The sequence below is a fragment of the Musa acuminata genome, chromosome BXJ1-3 (assembly GCF_036884655.1).
Source record: "Musa acuminata AAA Group cultivar baxijiao chromosome BXJ1-3, Cavendish_Baxijiao_AAA, whole genome shotgun sequence".
NCBI classification, from domain to species: Eukaryota; Viridiplantae; Streptophyta; class Magnoliopsida; order Zingiberales; family Musaceae; genus Musa; species Musa acuminata.
The window spans coordinates 4,260,944-4,278,894 of NC_088329.1; the positions used below are offsets into that span (position 1 = coordinate 4,260,944).

At 37.4% G+C, this 17,951-nt stretch overlaps 1 protein-coding gene across 1 annotated transcript; it reads right to left on the reverse strand.

Annotated features, from left to right (window-relative positions):
- Positions 1-5,780: 5,780 nt before the first annotated feature.
- LOC135617872 (homeobox-leucine zipper protein HOX4-like) lies at positions 5,781-7,579 on the reverse strand. The gene is made up of 3 exons (XM_065118595.1): positions 7,027-7,579; positions 6,552-6,925; positions 5,781-6,460 (listed from the first exon to the last, which is right to left on the reverse strand). Exons 1-3 carry the CDS (start codon positions 7,076-7,078, stop codon positions 5,978-5,980), a joined length of 909 nt encoding a protein of 302 aa, XP_064974667.1. The 5' UTR covers positions 7,079-7,579; the 3' UTR covers positions 5,781-5,977.
- Between the last annotated feature and the right edge of the window lie 10,372 nt (positions 7,580-17,951).

Consider the following 17,951-nt stretch of genomic DNA (forward strand, 5'->3'; position numbering starts at 1 on the left):
TTAAAATTTACTCGCTAGCTTAAGATGAGAGAGAGAGAAAGAGAGAGAGAGAGAGAGATGACATGCAATAAAAGGCACTAAGGGGGTAGGTAAACTTAAAATCCAAGAGCTAAGTGGCAACTCCACCTTTCCACTACCAAAAAGGTGGCGGAATCTTAAAAAGATGATAGTGGAGTTGAATGAGTAATTAATGTAACCTAATCCGAGGTTTAATAAATATGAAAGGGTGTTAGTGTTACAATCATTATTCCATCGACAAGGTCGAGCAAGCACTATAGTTAGCCTCGATTCTTGTGAATTAGAGGGCATAATAAGCATCAACAACTTAACTTTGTAGTGGTACTTCTCATTGTCTAATCTCATGACCATGTCGTGTACCCATCCTAAATTGATCCAAGCGATAGGAACCGTAATCCAACTTGCTGCGATACGTATGGGTGTGTGTGTATTGGTTGGTCGTCAGCCGCCACCATTCACGTAGCGAGCGCGTGAAGGCCACTTTGTTTTGGCGGTCGCCGTCGAGAGTGCTGCGAAAGCTTTGGGGGCCGCCCACTCGACAACCACAATGGTAGAAGGAGAGTCAATACCATGCGCTATCTTTCGACTCTCCCCCCTCCATTCCACGCCTCCACACGCAATGTTGTTGTTGATCAATGGAAGGTCGCCCACTTTACCATTAGTGCCTTACTCATGCTCTTAGCTTCTTGTTTTTGGATTTCGTAATCATCTCCTGACAACAAACTTGTTTTCGTAATTCGATGTCATAGATAACCAAAATCTATATCAACGTTTTGAGTATTAGTGCGGTTCATGTTGTACGGTGCAATACATGCTTCATGCAATAGCATTTATAGGAAATGATGATGACGATGATGATGATTGTGTAATAACGAAGATAAAAGAAGAAGCTACAACATGATTGATGGTTCGGTGATACCACAACATGTGAATGCGAAGTGAGGTGTTGGTGGAGGGCGAGAGGAACGAGAGAACAATAGCCATGATATAGACATTAGAAAGTGGTGAGGCGTGGCGAAGCTTTCCAAGATTTCGGTACGTGTTGTGGAAGAAAAATATTTTGACTGCTTTGAAAAAAATAGATTTAAAGATTTCGGATTTGAGATTTAGAGTAATTTAGAGAAAATTATTCTTAGATGTTTTATTGTACTAAACGACGTAAGTGTTCTCTTTACTATTTTTAGATTCTTCTTTTCTTCTTATATCATATTCTATTATTTTCCCTCGATATTGACAAAAGACAAAAAGATTACGTTTATTAAATAGACTAAAAGGAAATTGAAAGAAATAACCAAATAATAAATATTTTTTTCTTTCATTTTTATAATAAATAAAAGGCTTGAATATCCTTTGAAAAAAATTAATTATTGTAATCAAGGAAAAATATTATTGATATCTTTATCAGCATGATATGGCACTAATATGTATACGATGAGTTATCCAGTATAGAGCGTAATTTTTCTAGACTCATTTCCTGCACAAAAGACTTGTCGGGAGGTCTCTCGAGTTGATCTCTCCAACGTTTAAATTAGTATTGAGTTTCACTTATACTAAGCTTGAAGAGAAGGTGTTATCTCGTAAAGATCCTATGAAGCAATCGTTCCAAACTTTCTTTTGGGCTTTTGCGAATATACTTATGAATATTCTATTGGGGCCAGTTCGTAATCGACTCGAATTATCTTCTATGCTTTCAAGAATATTCCTGTGAATATTCTACTAGAAGATGGTTCTGACATAAATTACCTTCTGATTTTAAAAAATATTCATATGAATATTCTGTTGGGGGTCGGTTTCATGTGAATATTCATGTAAATCGACCTGAGATACCTTCTAAGCTTTTAAGAATATTCTTATAAATATTCCTTGGGGAGTCAATTCATAATCGATCCGAATTGTTTTCTAGGCTTTCAAAAATATTCTTACGAATATTCCATAATGGGTCGATTCGTAACTGAACCGAACTACTTTTTAGACTTTCAAGAATATTCTTACAAATATTTCTTCCGGAGCCGATTCATAACCGATCTAAATTATCGGCTTCTAAGAATATTTTTACGAATATTCGATAAGGATGATAGCTCCATAACTGATCTAAGTTACCTTTTAAGCTCTTGTTTTTGTGGACCGAAGGGTGTTGGCCTAACATAATGCTAGCATCACAAATAATAATTAATTGATTTTATATTTCTTACCATTATGAAAGAAGAATTAGGAAGATATTCATTCAACAAAAGTACTTTTTTTTCATCCCAAAATGGGTTGGGCCGAACAAAGAAATTTCCATTCCTTAGTGGATCGAGTCATATAAGAAGAAGGGTGTGCATTACGAAGACTTGTTGAAGAAATATGAAAGCACTTTATTGAAGCTTACTACATATACTATACGATGAAACTCGTATGTGCTGTTTCGATCGTTTGAGCCTTATACAATACTTTTTCTTTTTTCACCGTATCAATTCTAATTTTATTCTTTTTCATCGTATTATATTATTCATAGGCTCATAAATAATTTTATATTCATTTTCTTTTTCTATGCCCATCAAGAGTATAGTTTAAGTGGTTGCATGTTATGCGTCTTTACTTTCTTACAAGTTTCTGAAACCTCCATCGTAGTTGATTCAAAAAAGTATATATCACATGTTTAAGAAGGTTTGACGGTGATGTTGGTGAAGATTATGTACATATAGTCATATCATAATCTAACTAAATGTATGATTACAAAAATTGTCTCCAAATCCAATCGAGATGTCGAGGAGAAGTCAGCTGATGTGGAGACGAAGCCCCAAGGTGGAACTCCAAATACGATACCGAGTCACTCTTAAAAGTATTTGTAAGAAAAGATGAGTATATGATATACCTTTGAAACCTAAGTCAATTGATAGTATAAAGTAGTAATTAAGAGTTCAAAGGAGAAGAGAAAAAAGGTCGAAGCTTCCTAAGCACTTATAATTATAAAGACAGTTTACATATCCATCGAGAGTATTGATTGTTGATGTGATCTATATAGTCGTCATGATCAATCCAATGCAATGACCATTAACGTGGCATAGAGGATTTTGTTGCTTTGCATCCATGACACTGCCCACTTGTCACCTTTGTAGGTCAAAGGTGAAATGTGATAGAAGATAAGATTTTTCTAACTATATGAGGAAATCTTTATTCTGTTGAGGGAAATCCTTCCTTCTAATCTGTATAAATAGGAGAGGGACATGTTATAATTATTTACAAGAGTTGATGACAAATGAGTCGATAAAATTTTAGAGTTAAAGATTGACATCATTAGTTACTCTTAATGCATCAAGAAAAAGGAAGAAGAAAACCATCAGCTTGACATAATTTTGCAGTTCATGAGATATTATTTCCAAGTCAAACTTAATCGACATACAAAAAGCTGGCTGTCTTTTGGCTGAGAAATTGAGTGCTTTTAGTAAACGATCATCCATGACGAGTGTATGCTTAATCATTCAACATATGTGTGCTTCTAGAGAGGAGAGACCAAATCTAAAGAGAATTTGTGCTGAGGAGACATATATGAGATTGGGCTCAAAACCCAAATCCTCGATTCCACCTGACGACAAGAAGAAGAAACAATAAGCCATTCGTTTCGATGAATATGATGTAACTTATTTAGTCGGCTTGGAATGATCACTTCTCCTAGTTTTGGTTGGATTCGGAACCGTTGACTCGTTGGATTTCGATTTCGGGGCGATTCGGGTATGAACCGAACCGCGATCACCGGAAGATATTACTATACTCCTTGCTTGAATCGGACCGAACCAATACGTCTCTCACTTACTACGAAGGCCACCGGTGCTCGAGTGGTCGCTTTCGAATTCAATGCCGACAACATGTCTTTTGCATTAGCTTTCATCTCAAAGAGTGATGAACCTTAGAACACGTTTGATGGTCGACGACCATTAGGACATTCCCTGGAGAGATACTCTCACATCTCATCTTCAAGCAGCAGTAATAGTAATGCTAATGAACAATTTAGTGATACAGATTGAACCCGAGAAGATGGAGGCAGTACTATTGACGCTACTTTACATGCTCATATAACTCAGATCATGCTGAGAGGTCGTAGTAGATTGGTGAGGGTTGTTCGACTGCACTCTGCGCGGTCCACTGGATTGGTGGCCTTTGTCTTCGACAGACGAAGCGATGGAACAGGAAGGTACACAAGTCCATGTGACAGTTACTGTTAGTGTGGCACTTACAGACAATTCGCATTCACTGTTCATCTCGGTGACTCACGGATCGCAACAAAAGAGGCTGCTGTCACATTGATGAGGAACAGGCGAGACGGGTAGCTTATCTTCGTTTCCATAGTATTCATTCATGGTAGCATCAACTTCCCAGTAGCAGCTTATCAGACTTCCCACCCATCTCACCGGTAAGATCGAGATCGCAGTGAGCAAGATGTAGTCGTTTCCGTTGGGTCAACGGGAAAAGACGAGATAGCATCCAAGGAAGTGAAGAACACGCTGTTCTTTTTCCCTGGGTGTTTTAGACGACCAAGTCATTGCAGTGGGCTTTCAATCACGGTGGGGCATGCAATAGAGACACTTCGTGGTCCCGACGACTGCAACATGTTTTGGGTCCCCGGGAAAGTCTACATGAACGCCATTGATGTCGAGAAAGGAGCACGGTCACCCAAGCATGCACCCTCTCGGAAGTATGAGAGTAAATAAGCTGTTCCCTCTTATTGGAGACGTGCAGCAGCAGTGCAATGGTAGGAACTGAAATGGTGGTTTTATCTGCTACATCTGGTGCTGCTAACCTTCCACAAAGCTCGAACTGGACAAACCTATCCATCCGCATGGAGACGTAATCTCAGTCTGAACAGTGGGCACGCCACCTTGACGGCAACCGTTCAACCTAAGTTGCCTGCACTCATCGACCCTCTCAAGGTGGACTAAGCTAGTTGCCTTGTATGCCACTCACCCTCCCCGGGGCTCAAAGTCAAACGAGCCACACTGTGACTTATCTGCAGCACCCTGCGGGTGACCGCTGCTAAGTCTCTGCAGGGTGGTTGCAGCGTTAGCACTATTGGTGAACAGCTGATGCTTGACATCACTCACACTGTACTGCATTCATGGATGCGAGAGACATGCTGAAACAGCCACAGGCATGAAAAAGTTAGGAGGAAGAAACTGCTGATGCATCGATATGGGTTTTGCTGGAACAGCTACGGGCATGCAGGAGGAGTAGGAAGACCTGCCTCACTCAGATGGAAGAGTGTTTGGATGCTTACTTGTTATGGGTAGGAATGATGCGTAATTTATCTGCTACGGTCTCCGGAGATGAGTGAAGTCATTCGTACAGTGATCACGTGAACCACTTCTTCCTCTCACCATACCACATACATTATTTCCCGTTTCTGTCTTTGTTTCTTCTCTCTTAATGACAGCTTACAAGTTGTAGGTTATTCGAATCTAAATCCGTCCGTATTAGGTTCTAATTGGATCTGATCTCCGACCAAATCAAATCAGATTCCTTGACATTTTGTTGCGGTGGAATCAGTACAAGGTGGAGTGGAGTGGCAACTGGACTTGATTTGTGAATTCAAATTGGATAGGGATACTAAACTGTGTGTTGTCTTTTGGAGCGATCTATCAATAGATTTAGTGAACACATATCTATGTTGTATGTAAATTACTGCATGCGCATTATATGAGGAACCAAATGGTTGGGGGTGGGGGGGTGATTTCCTAATCAGATCAACCTCGATCTATATTGAATCCCATTGAAGTATGCCGAGGTAGAAAGAGATAAACTTCCTTTTAGCCATTTGTACATTACAGAGCACAACAACAATGGAGAGGGTAAAAAGAGAAGAAGGAAAAAAAGAAGAAGAGATACATGAAATTTACGTCTCACAAAAATTTTTATTACAGTGCAAACGCCTGCTCTCATCTACTATTATTGTCATCGTCTCCGTCCACGGCCGTGGCTACTTCTAATTCCAGTGATCGGGGTAGTACCAGTTGAGAGTGGGAGGCTGCTCGTCGGAGAAGAAACTGGTGAAGGGCTCCTCGCGGCCGAGGAACTCTTCTTCTTCTTCCATCTTTAACATGTGGTGATGCTGGTGATACAGGAAGCCTTCTCCCTTGGTGGGCCGCGAGTGATGATCCGGGGCCAGATGTGGTGGTGCAGAAGTTGGCACGGAGGAGGTGGAGCTGCCGAGCTCTGCGGTGGCCGGTGGCGCCGCATCCTGCGATGAGGACATCCCTCGTCGACGGCTGTCGTAGTCTTTGAGGACGGCGTCGTTGAGGACGGCACTGGAGTCGCTGTCCGACGACCCGTCCTTGTAGATCAGGGCCGGCGGCTCCTCCTCTGAGGCTGCGGCCTTGGTCTCGGCCTCGGACACCACCGGCTCTTCCTTCACGGAGGTGACGCTCAGGCTCTCCTCTCCGGTCAACTTGGCCTTCAGCTCCTCGATCTGCACCGCAACCCCAGAAGAATTCACGAGTGACGATCCAAATTGCCTTACGCTAAATAGGCTTCAACCGACGGCTAGCTCCGTGACTTACTTGGGCCAGTAGAGACTCCTTGTCGCGGTGGAGCGAATCGTAGTCGAGGCGGAGCGCTTCGTAGCTGGCCTTGAGAGTGGTGTAGTCGCGCTCCAGCTGCTTGGTCTTCCACCGGGCGCGGCGGTTCTGGAACCACACCGCCACCTGGCGCGGCTGGAGGCCCAGATCTTGGGCCAGTCTAAGCTTGCGCTCCGGCTCCAGCTTGTTCTCCACCTCGAAGCTCCTCTCCAGGGCTCTCACCTGCTCCACGCTCAACCGCCGCTTCTTCTCTCCCGGCGCCGCCGCCGCCGCCGCAGCGGCGCCGCAGTCGTCCTCATCCTCCAGCCCATCCATCAAAGGCTGGAATTCCCCCCCGTACGTGCCGCTCTCTTGTGCTACATATATACCCGACGCCAACAACAAAAGAAACGCTCACTAATCGATCACAATTCTCAAACGGATGAATGAGGAAATAACTGAGGCAAGCATGAAGTACCAGATGGGCAGATCGGCATGAGCGAATCCAAGTCCGCGATGGGCCTCTTCATTGTCAAAGGAGATATCTAGCAAGGTGCAACAAAGAGATCTTTTAAGGAAGAGAGACGTAGTCCTCGATCTCTCTCTCTCTTCCTCTCTCTCTAGCTAACGAGTTGTTTCTTGGCCTAGAAAAGGTTGGAGAAAGGGCTTGAACACAGCAGCTGAGGCAGCAGCCGCGTGGGAACGAGGGATAGAATAGAGGAGGGGTAGGAGGTCCTCTTCCATAACCCCTCTTCTTGCTCCTTCTGACCCATCTTCTCTTCCTCAGAGCTCATCACCACACACAACATATCCCTCTCCACTGCTATGATCATATCCAAAGGTCCTCATATCTCTCGATGACGCGACGACAGAGAGAGAGAGAGAGAGAGAGAGAGAGATCCAAAGGGATCAGGAGGGGAGGAAGTTGGCAGAACTGAGAGCTCGGGATTCCCTGCCGCTATAAAAGAATAAGCAGCAGACAGCAAACTCTCGAAAGGTTGAGGTTAAGTTTGTGGGTGAGTTAAGAATAGCGAGTTGGGTTGAATGACATGAAATGAAATGAAATGCTGAGTCGTTCAATTTAGTGTGTAAATATATGTGCATAAAAATAAGAGGTTATATACATAAAATATATGATTTGGAGGAGATATTTCTATGAATGCATGGAGACGAAGAGACCACATGGCTTCATGCCATTGCCTATAGGAATTCCCACATGAGTCCAATTTCCATCTCTTTAAGTCCGAGTTGGGAGTGTTCCCTAATTAATTGTGAGACCAAACAAGTTTGTAGATATGACAGTGAAGTCCCAATATTTCGGAATCCTCTAAGCTAGTCTTCGGATTCAAACTTTGTCCTTAACATGTTCTTCTTATCTTCTGTAATGTTGTCAGACAGTAATATATCAATCCATCCATCACCCATTAGCACTCGTTAACGATGAACAACAGGATGTCGATGAACGACCAAGAAAAATCCCCAAGTTGATGTGATATTTGGGATGATCGTTCCTCGGATCGGCGAACAAGAAGGAATGGAATGCACGTAATTTTGTCTTGATTTGAATCCTCACATTTTCTCGTGTCAAATCATATCACCAAAACAAACAATTTGGCAAGAAAATTTCTCGCCAAATCAAGATTTATCTAAAAATTGAGGTTTTATCAACATTAGATCATGTTCATATACTGTCTTGTTGTTTTCTCAATATTAGATCATGATCATGATCATGATCGGCACGAATGTCGAACATTTAGTCGTGAAAAGTATTTTTAGTTTGTGATTTTTCCACTATTTTATAGATTTCGCTTGAGATCGAAAATTTTGCTATGACAACAATATTGAAGCTTGACATATAGGCATTATAACCATATGTCACACGTCCTATTACTCGACATTAATAGAATAATATATTTGATCGAAACGATAACTAGTGGTATCTAACAATAACACCATCCGAAGCTTTGACATATTAATCTTTATCTTAACTTAATAATATTCACCCTCACACGTTATAAAAATTAAGACCCTCTACTATTTTCTAACTCATACTATTTTCTAATGTATTAAGCTTTGATCGTATTAGTCTTTATCGAGTATGCTCTTGATATAGTTTTTACGGGATTGTCTATTGAATTCATTATCTTCTATACAAATACAAAATTAAGCATCACTTGGATCCAAATTACCTGAATGTGTCAAATAATATAAATATTTATTTATTTATTTATCGAGGGACATGCTATATTAAAATTTATTGAGGTAAGTGCATTATTAATCAAACCTTAAAACATAAAATTAGAAATTTACCCAATCAAATGGCACCAATTCAATCCATTTAAAGAATAATAATAATAATAATAATAATAATATTTTCTCATTTGTAACCCTTATATTATTGATATTATTTTTTTTACTTTTTCGTAATCCCGTATTTCATCTTTCACTCCCATCGATAATCCTTTGAGAAGGAAAAAAAAATAAAAAGATAAGAAGAAAATAATAAAAAAAATTAAAGAAGGTGAATACATACAAAAGAGGTATTTATGTACATTTGAAGATTATAGATAATAATCCTCTTTCAACAAACAGATGTCTAACATAGCATTAAGAAGACATTAGCCTTGTAATCACAAACAGGTGTAATCACAAGACGGTGGCCGCCACCCCACCATCCTCTATTTTGGCCCCACAGGCATGGATTTTTCCCTTTTTTTTGTTGGTCGCAGTCATCGCGTGGCCCGAAAGTCCACAAGAGGAAAAAAAAAGTATAAAAGATGGAAAGGGAAACAACAATTGTCTTGAATTGATTGGGTGCACCATAAAAATAATTAATACTAGTTAGTAATCATCATCATACAAATATCGTACGGAGTGATTAGAGATGTTGTTAATTCCATGGACATATGTGGAGGGACACCAAAAAACGAATCGATCACCTCCACGCGTCGCGAGTCAGTCACAATCAGGAACGTGATTAACGTTGTGCCAAGAGCTTTGATCACTATCATTAGCACCAATCGCGAGGTAACAATACGTTGCAAGCCATCGGTGGGGGGTTGGACATGCCCATGCATTAGATTGTGATGCCCGCGAATGGGAGCTCGACACGTCGCTGACCCGTCTTTCTGCATCTTTTGCTTTTTAAAGTTACACGTGGGTGGGCCATGCTCCCTCCACCCCTTCTTTTTAATTTCATTTTTATTGAAATTACATGGCATAAATTATTCAGGTTCTTTTTCTTTTTCTTTTTCTTTTTATTTTTATTAATCTTATTTCATATCTCCAAGATAGCCAAAATTATTATTATAACTATCAATGGCTAATTAAAGTTAAAAAAAAAAAAAAACTTAGAATGTTCTTACTATTCTAACCACCATAATAACCATTTGAGTAACTTTTTTTAATGGGTATTTGTATTTATTAGATAAAAAAAATATTTTTTTTTTCTAAGTCAGATTTTGATCATCGAATTCGGAACTAATCTAAATTTATTTTTGAGTTTGAGATGTTAGAAAATTATTTGAGACCCTACAAAAATTATATTAAGGGTATACTTAACGAAGCTCTTCCTCGGATACATAAGTTAGTAAGAAGGTTAAGTTAGAAAGTGTCAGATGAAAAAGAGTTCTGAGAACAATGTAAAAGATTTTTTTATAATATGTTGAACTTACAATAAATGTCGAGAATGGTTATACACATTATTCGATCATCACCGATGAGTCATAAAATTATGTGTCAAATCATCAATGTTATGACTACTGAGTACTAATTTTATCGAGACAACTTATTACTCATTAGTGTGACATTATCAATTTTATGAAACCCATCCACATCATTGTTCTTATGAAACTATGTCTTATCTAATGTATCGATGTCGATGACTACTTAAGTGTCATCTCCGATATCATTATTTAATCTTAATTTTTTAGTAAAAATAAAAATTATTAACAATAATTAATCCCATGGAATGAGCCATTAAGATTTTTATAGGATTCTTCGTAGCCCATATGTTTTAGTATGGTGACAGCTAAAGCTCAAGGAGATGAGAAATAATAATCATCACATGCCAATAAAGTGATCGTATGAAAATTGATGTATTAGAAAAGGATAAGAAAGAAGAAATTAACGATGAGACATGCGAGTCCCAATTGGCACGATGTCGACTACTAACATGGCGGATAGAGTCGTTTCAACTTCTAATGACCTTTTATGCATCTTAATAATAATCAAAAAATATATATCGGAACTAATTAGACTTAGAGGTTTTTGGATAATTAGATCACTAATCAGGTTGAGTATATATTATTTCATTAATATAAAAACATGAAATATAATTTTTTTAAAAAAATAAAATAGTAAGTGATGAGGGTAATAATGGCGACATGACACACCACGACGTCAGCCGCACCTGGATGATACTCTGCCCAAAGAGGACAATAATATCGACGCGATGTGCGCTGACATCACCCGCTCTCTAACAACGATTTCATCGTTATGACCCAACACGCTTGGCCGAGGCAGGGAAGAATGGCGACCGAGGCACGCCCATACCCTGCGGTAGTTCGGTTCTTCACGCCACGCCAACTCAAAGTCAAACGCTATCTGCCCCCTGCAGGCGGGCAGCTCAGGAAGCAGTATGCTTCCCTATAAATACCCTCTCGTTCATTAGAAAAAGGAGACCCAGACAAACACTGCTTCATCTGAAACCCCCTCTGCATCTGCTAACTTGATCGTCGGAGGGGTCGAGCCAAGCGCCTCGGCCCGACCTTTGTGCAGGTGCGAAGCCGAAGGTCCCCTCCGGACGCGCAAGCGAGGAGTTCCTACCCGGAAGAGACGACTACACCGTTCCGATCGGACACCGCCCCCGACCTCCTCAGCGGGCTTGAAGAAGGCCGTATAAGATCCCCGCCCATTCGGATCCGAACCAAGCGTGTTGGCCCCGAGGCCATGGCATAAAGTTGTTTACACTAACATTAAGCATCAAGAGTTATAGCTTTTTTTATTTATAATTTAAATTTTAAGAGTTGTATTCAACAATTGATGAACCATTCATTAAGTTTCCAATTATCTTAGATTTAATTTGATCTCAAGAAAAAGGTAAGAAAATTTTGCTGCCAAAGATATTACAAGCAAAAATTTCTGATGAATGAGTGCAATATCCAATATATCCTCTTAAAACCATAAATTACACGGATGCGAGGAACATTTAAGTCCATAAAACGACAGTAAGCATAATTCATATCAGTATGACATTACAAAGAAGAAGGCACAAGATGTGACCCTCTCAATTGCGTTTCGATGCTTTCCGTAGTGCTGCAGCGCGCAAGAGAGTTAATGTAGAATGCAGCATATGAGACCTTATTAGGTAGGTGGAAGATTAGACAGTTTAGGGTTCCATTTCTTCCTGTACGTACCCCGTAAGTCATCTCAATGTGAACGAACCATGGGAATCGAACACCGTGGATGCATGACAGCATTCAGTAGCAATCCTTCCATGAAACCTTGCACTGTTCTGCCAGACTTACCACTTTTCGTTGACAAGAAAAGACCACTGTGTTGGTGATTGATGGACTAACTATTGTACTGCATTTTCCTGAACAAGTTAGGCATCATGTCTTTCATCTTTCTCCGTCGTCTTGCCAATGGAGCCTTTTTTTTTCTCTCTCATCGTGGGCCTTCCTGCTCTCTTTCTTATACCTAGAGCTCGTGGTACTTTTGTCTTTTGCTGTGACGACGAGGAACTCCATTGCTGATCGAGAATGAACTAATACGATTCAAAACCATAGCAAACTAAATAGAATATATGAAAGAATTGTCAGCACGGACACAATGATACAAAAAATCATGATAAGGACACCTGATAAATAGATACTTTTTCGTTCAGTATTGCCACTTACTTAGCTGGTAACATTAGATGGATGGATGAAGGTGGATTGACAGGGAGAGAAGATGACTTGCGTGTTCCGAGATATCAGAAAACAAGGAGTCATCTTTTGCTGCTAGTGGTGGACAAAGGCATGCTTGCAGTCACGTTCCCACTGGCTGAAACCTCAAAAGAAAGCAGTGATGTGACCTCCACTTTGGGGGATGGATCCAAGGTTTTGCAGACCCACGGAGGCCCTTTCCGGGGGCTCCATTCCGCTGTGCGTGTGGGTGTGGCCGCGTTGTTCCTCTTGTCACTGATTGCTTTGGCTGGGCGATGCCACAGGTTTGGTTGTTGTGGGAGAAGGACGATAAAAGAGGTCGTCAAAGATGGCATGCATTAAATAGTGTCGCTGACTTGAGGGTGGAATACAGCCCTTTGCTTTCTTTTCTTCTCCAGCTTTCCCCCAAGCCATGATTGCTGCATGAAGTGCTCCTCGATGGGGTCTGATCTGATGACCTCAGTAATGATTAGCTTCTTCATGGCTGCTTTGGTGATAGGGCAAGTGAAATCTGCGAGCTCCGCGTTTGATAGGTGCTCCCCCTCGCAAAAATAAAAATGTATCCGATTCACTATTCACCTGCATATTACTGTCTTGTCTGTCTGTATGATTCACCTGCTACATGAGAAAAGAAGATCAACGTAACCTTCTACTGCAGCTCTGCTCCCATAAAGGACAACCTCAGTCTACCACGAAGACCTCCAGCTAAAACATTCATTCCACTTGCTGAGCAGTGGTTCTGAAATCAAAGATCAAGCAATGACATCAATGGTTTCTGTACAATGAAATCAAAGAACTCAAGCATCTTAAAGAAGAAGCAAGTCTAATTATGCTCAATATTATTATAGTGATTATCAAGTATTTAATCTGGTGACTTTTTTTTGAAAAATAGATGGATTGAGTTGAGCTATAATTTTGATGAGACATCATAGGACCACTGAGACCACTTTTCTCTTTTTCCCCCAGACTTTGATGTGAGGACAACATAAAAAAAGTGACCTAATTCAGGTTTGAATGAAGCCACACTGATAGGTTCTCCCAAAGGTTTAAAGACTAGTTTAATGCATTTCTAACCCATAAATGCTTACTATTCAAACTATGCAAAAATAATTATGACTAAGATGTTTCGTTAATTAACAATCATTAATTTGAATGGACCATTATTATAATTAACAAGGTCAATGCTTTTGATCAAATCATGCTAACCACCACCTCTACTCTACCATTGTGTCACAGTCGTTGAAGGTGGAAGTCTGCGACCAATCAATAGGACACCATTTCTTGCAACCTGTTGTGGGCCTGTGCAAGCTTCCTTCCCATGTACAAATTTATGGCTGATATTATTGTGGGCTAAAACCAAGTAAAAGAATACTCGAATCATGTAGAGCGTAGCATCCGTCGAGGTGTTTGCTCTTCGTTCTGTAAAATAACGCTTGCAGTCATCACATCAACCATCAACACAGCCGTCGGTTTATTTACTGCATGAGGAACAAAACCATGTCGTGAAACGCGATATCGATTCCTAAGAACTGATGATCAATGGTAGTCTGAAAGGCCATATCTACTGCAATGGATCAAGTTTGAACATAATTTTGGTGTCGAGTCCATCTCGAAAGCGCATAATCACCTGGATGACCTTCTCACCTAAAATGACAGGAACGCACGTCTCTCTTTCCTCTTCGACTTTCCAAGCTGGCATGGAATCCAGGCAAAGCTCACAGATCAAAGAACAAGACGTCCTCTCACACCGTCCGCAAGCGAACAACTGCAAAGCAGCTACAGTAGCATCACTCTCTCTCTCTTTATCTACAGGTTTAGGAAAGCGATGGATTGGTCTTTTTTTCCCTCGTCTCTTGGTCGAGCCTCTCTGCCTGCAGCCCACCTAATGGAATCGTGCACGAAGGGAAAAAGCGGAGGGAGAGGCGAAGAAAAGTTGGTGGACCGGCGGCTAATTTCTTGTGTGGTGGTGTGTACCATGTGGAGTGGAGGAAGCCTAAAAAGATGGGGAAAGGTGGAATTATTTCTTTCTTTCTTTCCTACCTCCATGGTCACATAAAAGTACAAGCCAAAGGTTTCAAGTGCTGATGATACTTTAGATAAAGAAGACGTGCTGTCATTTGCCACCATATCAGAATGCCCACAATAGCAGAGAACAGCACGCACGTCCCATGAATCTATCTATCTGGTGGCTTGTAATTAGTGAAATGTTGACAATGCGTACCAACCTTAGATGAAGATTACGGTGATCTACTTTAGATCTCCCGATAAAATTATTGTTTTCTCATTCAAAAATCATATTTTTTTTAACTATAAAATTTGACTAATTTGACCTATTTTTATCAAAGCCCAATTTTACTCTAATTCTTGATCAATTTGTTTCTAAATTGGATTTTTGAGTGAACCTAATCTTGATTCAATTTTTGGGATGTCCAATTAAATAAGATTGATCGACTCATTTAAATAATTTAAAAAAATATAAATTATGATTATCCTTTTCTTTTTTTATATTAAATACTAATGATTTTTTAATTATGATAATTAAATTTTAATTATTGTTCTTAGATATTTTGTTATTCACATATGTATGTTTAAAATTATGAAATAATATTTATTTTTATATAAAAGCATGATTTATGTTTTATCATGATTAAAGTTACAATATGAGATTTTTCTTCTATTCTAATTAATATTCAATAATTATTATGCTTATTATTATTTTTATTAGTAAACTATTGTTGTATAAATTAGATTAAATAATATTTGACGAATATATATCTTATTTGTAACATAAATATATTGTTTTCTTACTAATTTTGAACGATGAAAAATATTCCTAATAAATAGAATTTCTATTTTTTGAGTGAATCTTGAACATAGAATCTTTTATATGCGAGAAAATTAAATACTTTGAAGTTAAGGAAGATAAAATGAGTCTTAATTAATAGGAAAAAAGGTTTACCATTCTTAATAATAATCTATCTCAAGCTATTTTCAGATAAATTAAATTGAGGTAGGATTATGATAAAATGGACAAATGACCAGTGATCATAACACCAAATCCTATCACAATGTGATTAACATGTGTATAGACAAAAATAAAATCCAATATATTTAGAAATTTGTTTCCAAGATGAGTAAATTAGGGTCGAAGTTATTTACTCTATTTATGAAATTTAGGTAGTGTCTAAGAATATATTTGTATTTTTAATATGTAGTTGAAAAAATGATTTAAGTGAACTATCTAGTAAACAACAAATGATAATTGCATTTAAAATATGTATTGGGATAAGTATTGTTTGGTAAAATTATATTTTTAAAATATATTTATTATTTTATAACAATTTTACATTTTTAATATTTATTCAAAAATATATACATACTTTTTTTTAAATTAATAATAAAATAAATGATTAATGTATGCAATCTTATAAAAATTTTGTATGTACCAAATATATAATAAATAAAATATATTCATATAAATAAATATAAAATAAAGTTTTAAAATAAATAAATAAATAAAATTTCATCTTATATAAAATATAAATCATATTGATTTCTCATTAATTATTTTGGTAATCTTGTAATTTTAAATAAAATCATTAGACACTTTCGAAATTAAAAAAAAATTATATTAGCATTTGGTCATAAGTATTTTAACAATTTTTAATGCAACATCGAGGCCACATGCAATTTGAAAAAAAATATATCAAATACCAATTTACATTTTAAATATCCATTTTGAAAAAAATATTCAGTCAAGATGGCTACATCATTGAATTCTTTGGAGAATGTTGGGATACCATAGTGGACTTACCGATTTTAGTTTCATCTTTTCCATGATAAGTGTATGCTTGATGGTGATTGGGTTAAGACTTCTTTATTTTTAGGTGTAAGTGATCTTAACGAATCATATAAATCTTAATGAATCATATAAAACCTTTTCTTTCCCAAGTTATCTTCCGTTGGCGAATAACTTTTATAACTAGCTAAAACATCCAAGATAAAATTATAACGATATAGGAGATCATCGATTCAATATATAAATTTAGGGGTACTAGTCTTTTAATGATAAAAGTTTTAAACTTATGATAAATTAGTTTGGCAATCCATGTTTTAGAACCCTTAAATTTTCTAAACTTATTTATTGCTTAGATTGTATATCATTCCTCAATATACTTGTATCATTAAGGATGAACCTTCATCTTATTTTACATACAACAAAGATAGTAAATAAGGAGGAGAACCTTTGTCTCCTTATCTTTATGTCATTATCGCCCAAGTTGTAACAATTATCTCCCATTAAATTGAAGCATAAATTCAAAATTTCTTATCTTACACATGCCAATAATATTATCTCTTTTAGAGCTGCAAAAATCTTAGGAAACTATTTTTGAGATATTTTATAGGCATGAGAATCTCACAAATATAATTAACAATCCTAACAAATATAAATTTCTTTTCACTAGATTTACTAACAAAATTATAGGAGAGGAAATCTATACACAATTAAATGTTTAAAAAGAAAAGATGTTCTTATAATCATAGGGAACATAATTGCTCCCCATAAAGTGCTTATTTCTGATTTTGATTGTAAAATTTAACAAATTCAATAATATATTGAATTTATATAAAGTTGAATAGATATGCTAATTCAATAATAACAAATTCAATAATAACAAATTTAACACATTCAATTAATTGTTACATGTATATAGGGAAGAAAATAGATGTGCTAATTAGTTGGCTAATTTTACATATTGCATCTAAATTTATATAAAGTTTTTTAAGAAAATAAAAAATATATTTGATATGCTGTTCTAGCAACAATTTTTCTATTATCTCCATTAGTGAATTGGTGTCAAATCTAATTTATGCTAATCCTAATCACTTTGACTTAAACTCATCATCAATAATTTTAAAATCATTAACATTTTATCAGCGATAAGGTAAATAAAAAAATGATTTGAGTAAAAAAAAGTGCTTGATATTTGTTATAACCAAATGAAAATAGAAATAGATTTAACCTAACTATATAAGAGGAGAGAAGATTGAGTCGATATTAAGAGAATATTGATATAATAGAGATTGAAAAAGAACAAAAACATTCGAATGATATATATTAGAATTGAAATATAACATGACAAACCTAAAGTGTTGGGTTAAATTGATGTCCAACACAATGTATATTAATCCTAAACCGTTCTACTCAAACTCATCATATCATCCAATCTTAAATTCTTTACATCATTGATACAAATAAGAAAAGAGAGAGAGAGAGAGAGAGAGAGAGAGAGAGAGAGAGAATTGTTTGTGCTATATATATATATATATATATATATATATATATATATATATATATATATATATATCATTACTCTAAAAAAGATTGATCCAAGGAAATCACTAAGAGCTTGAGATAACATTATTATCCTGCAGAAGCAGATTAAAGGAAAAATGAGAAAAGGAAACATCTTCT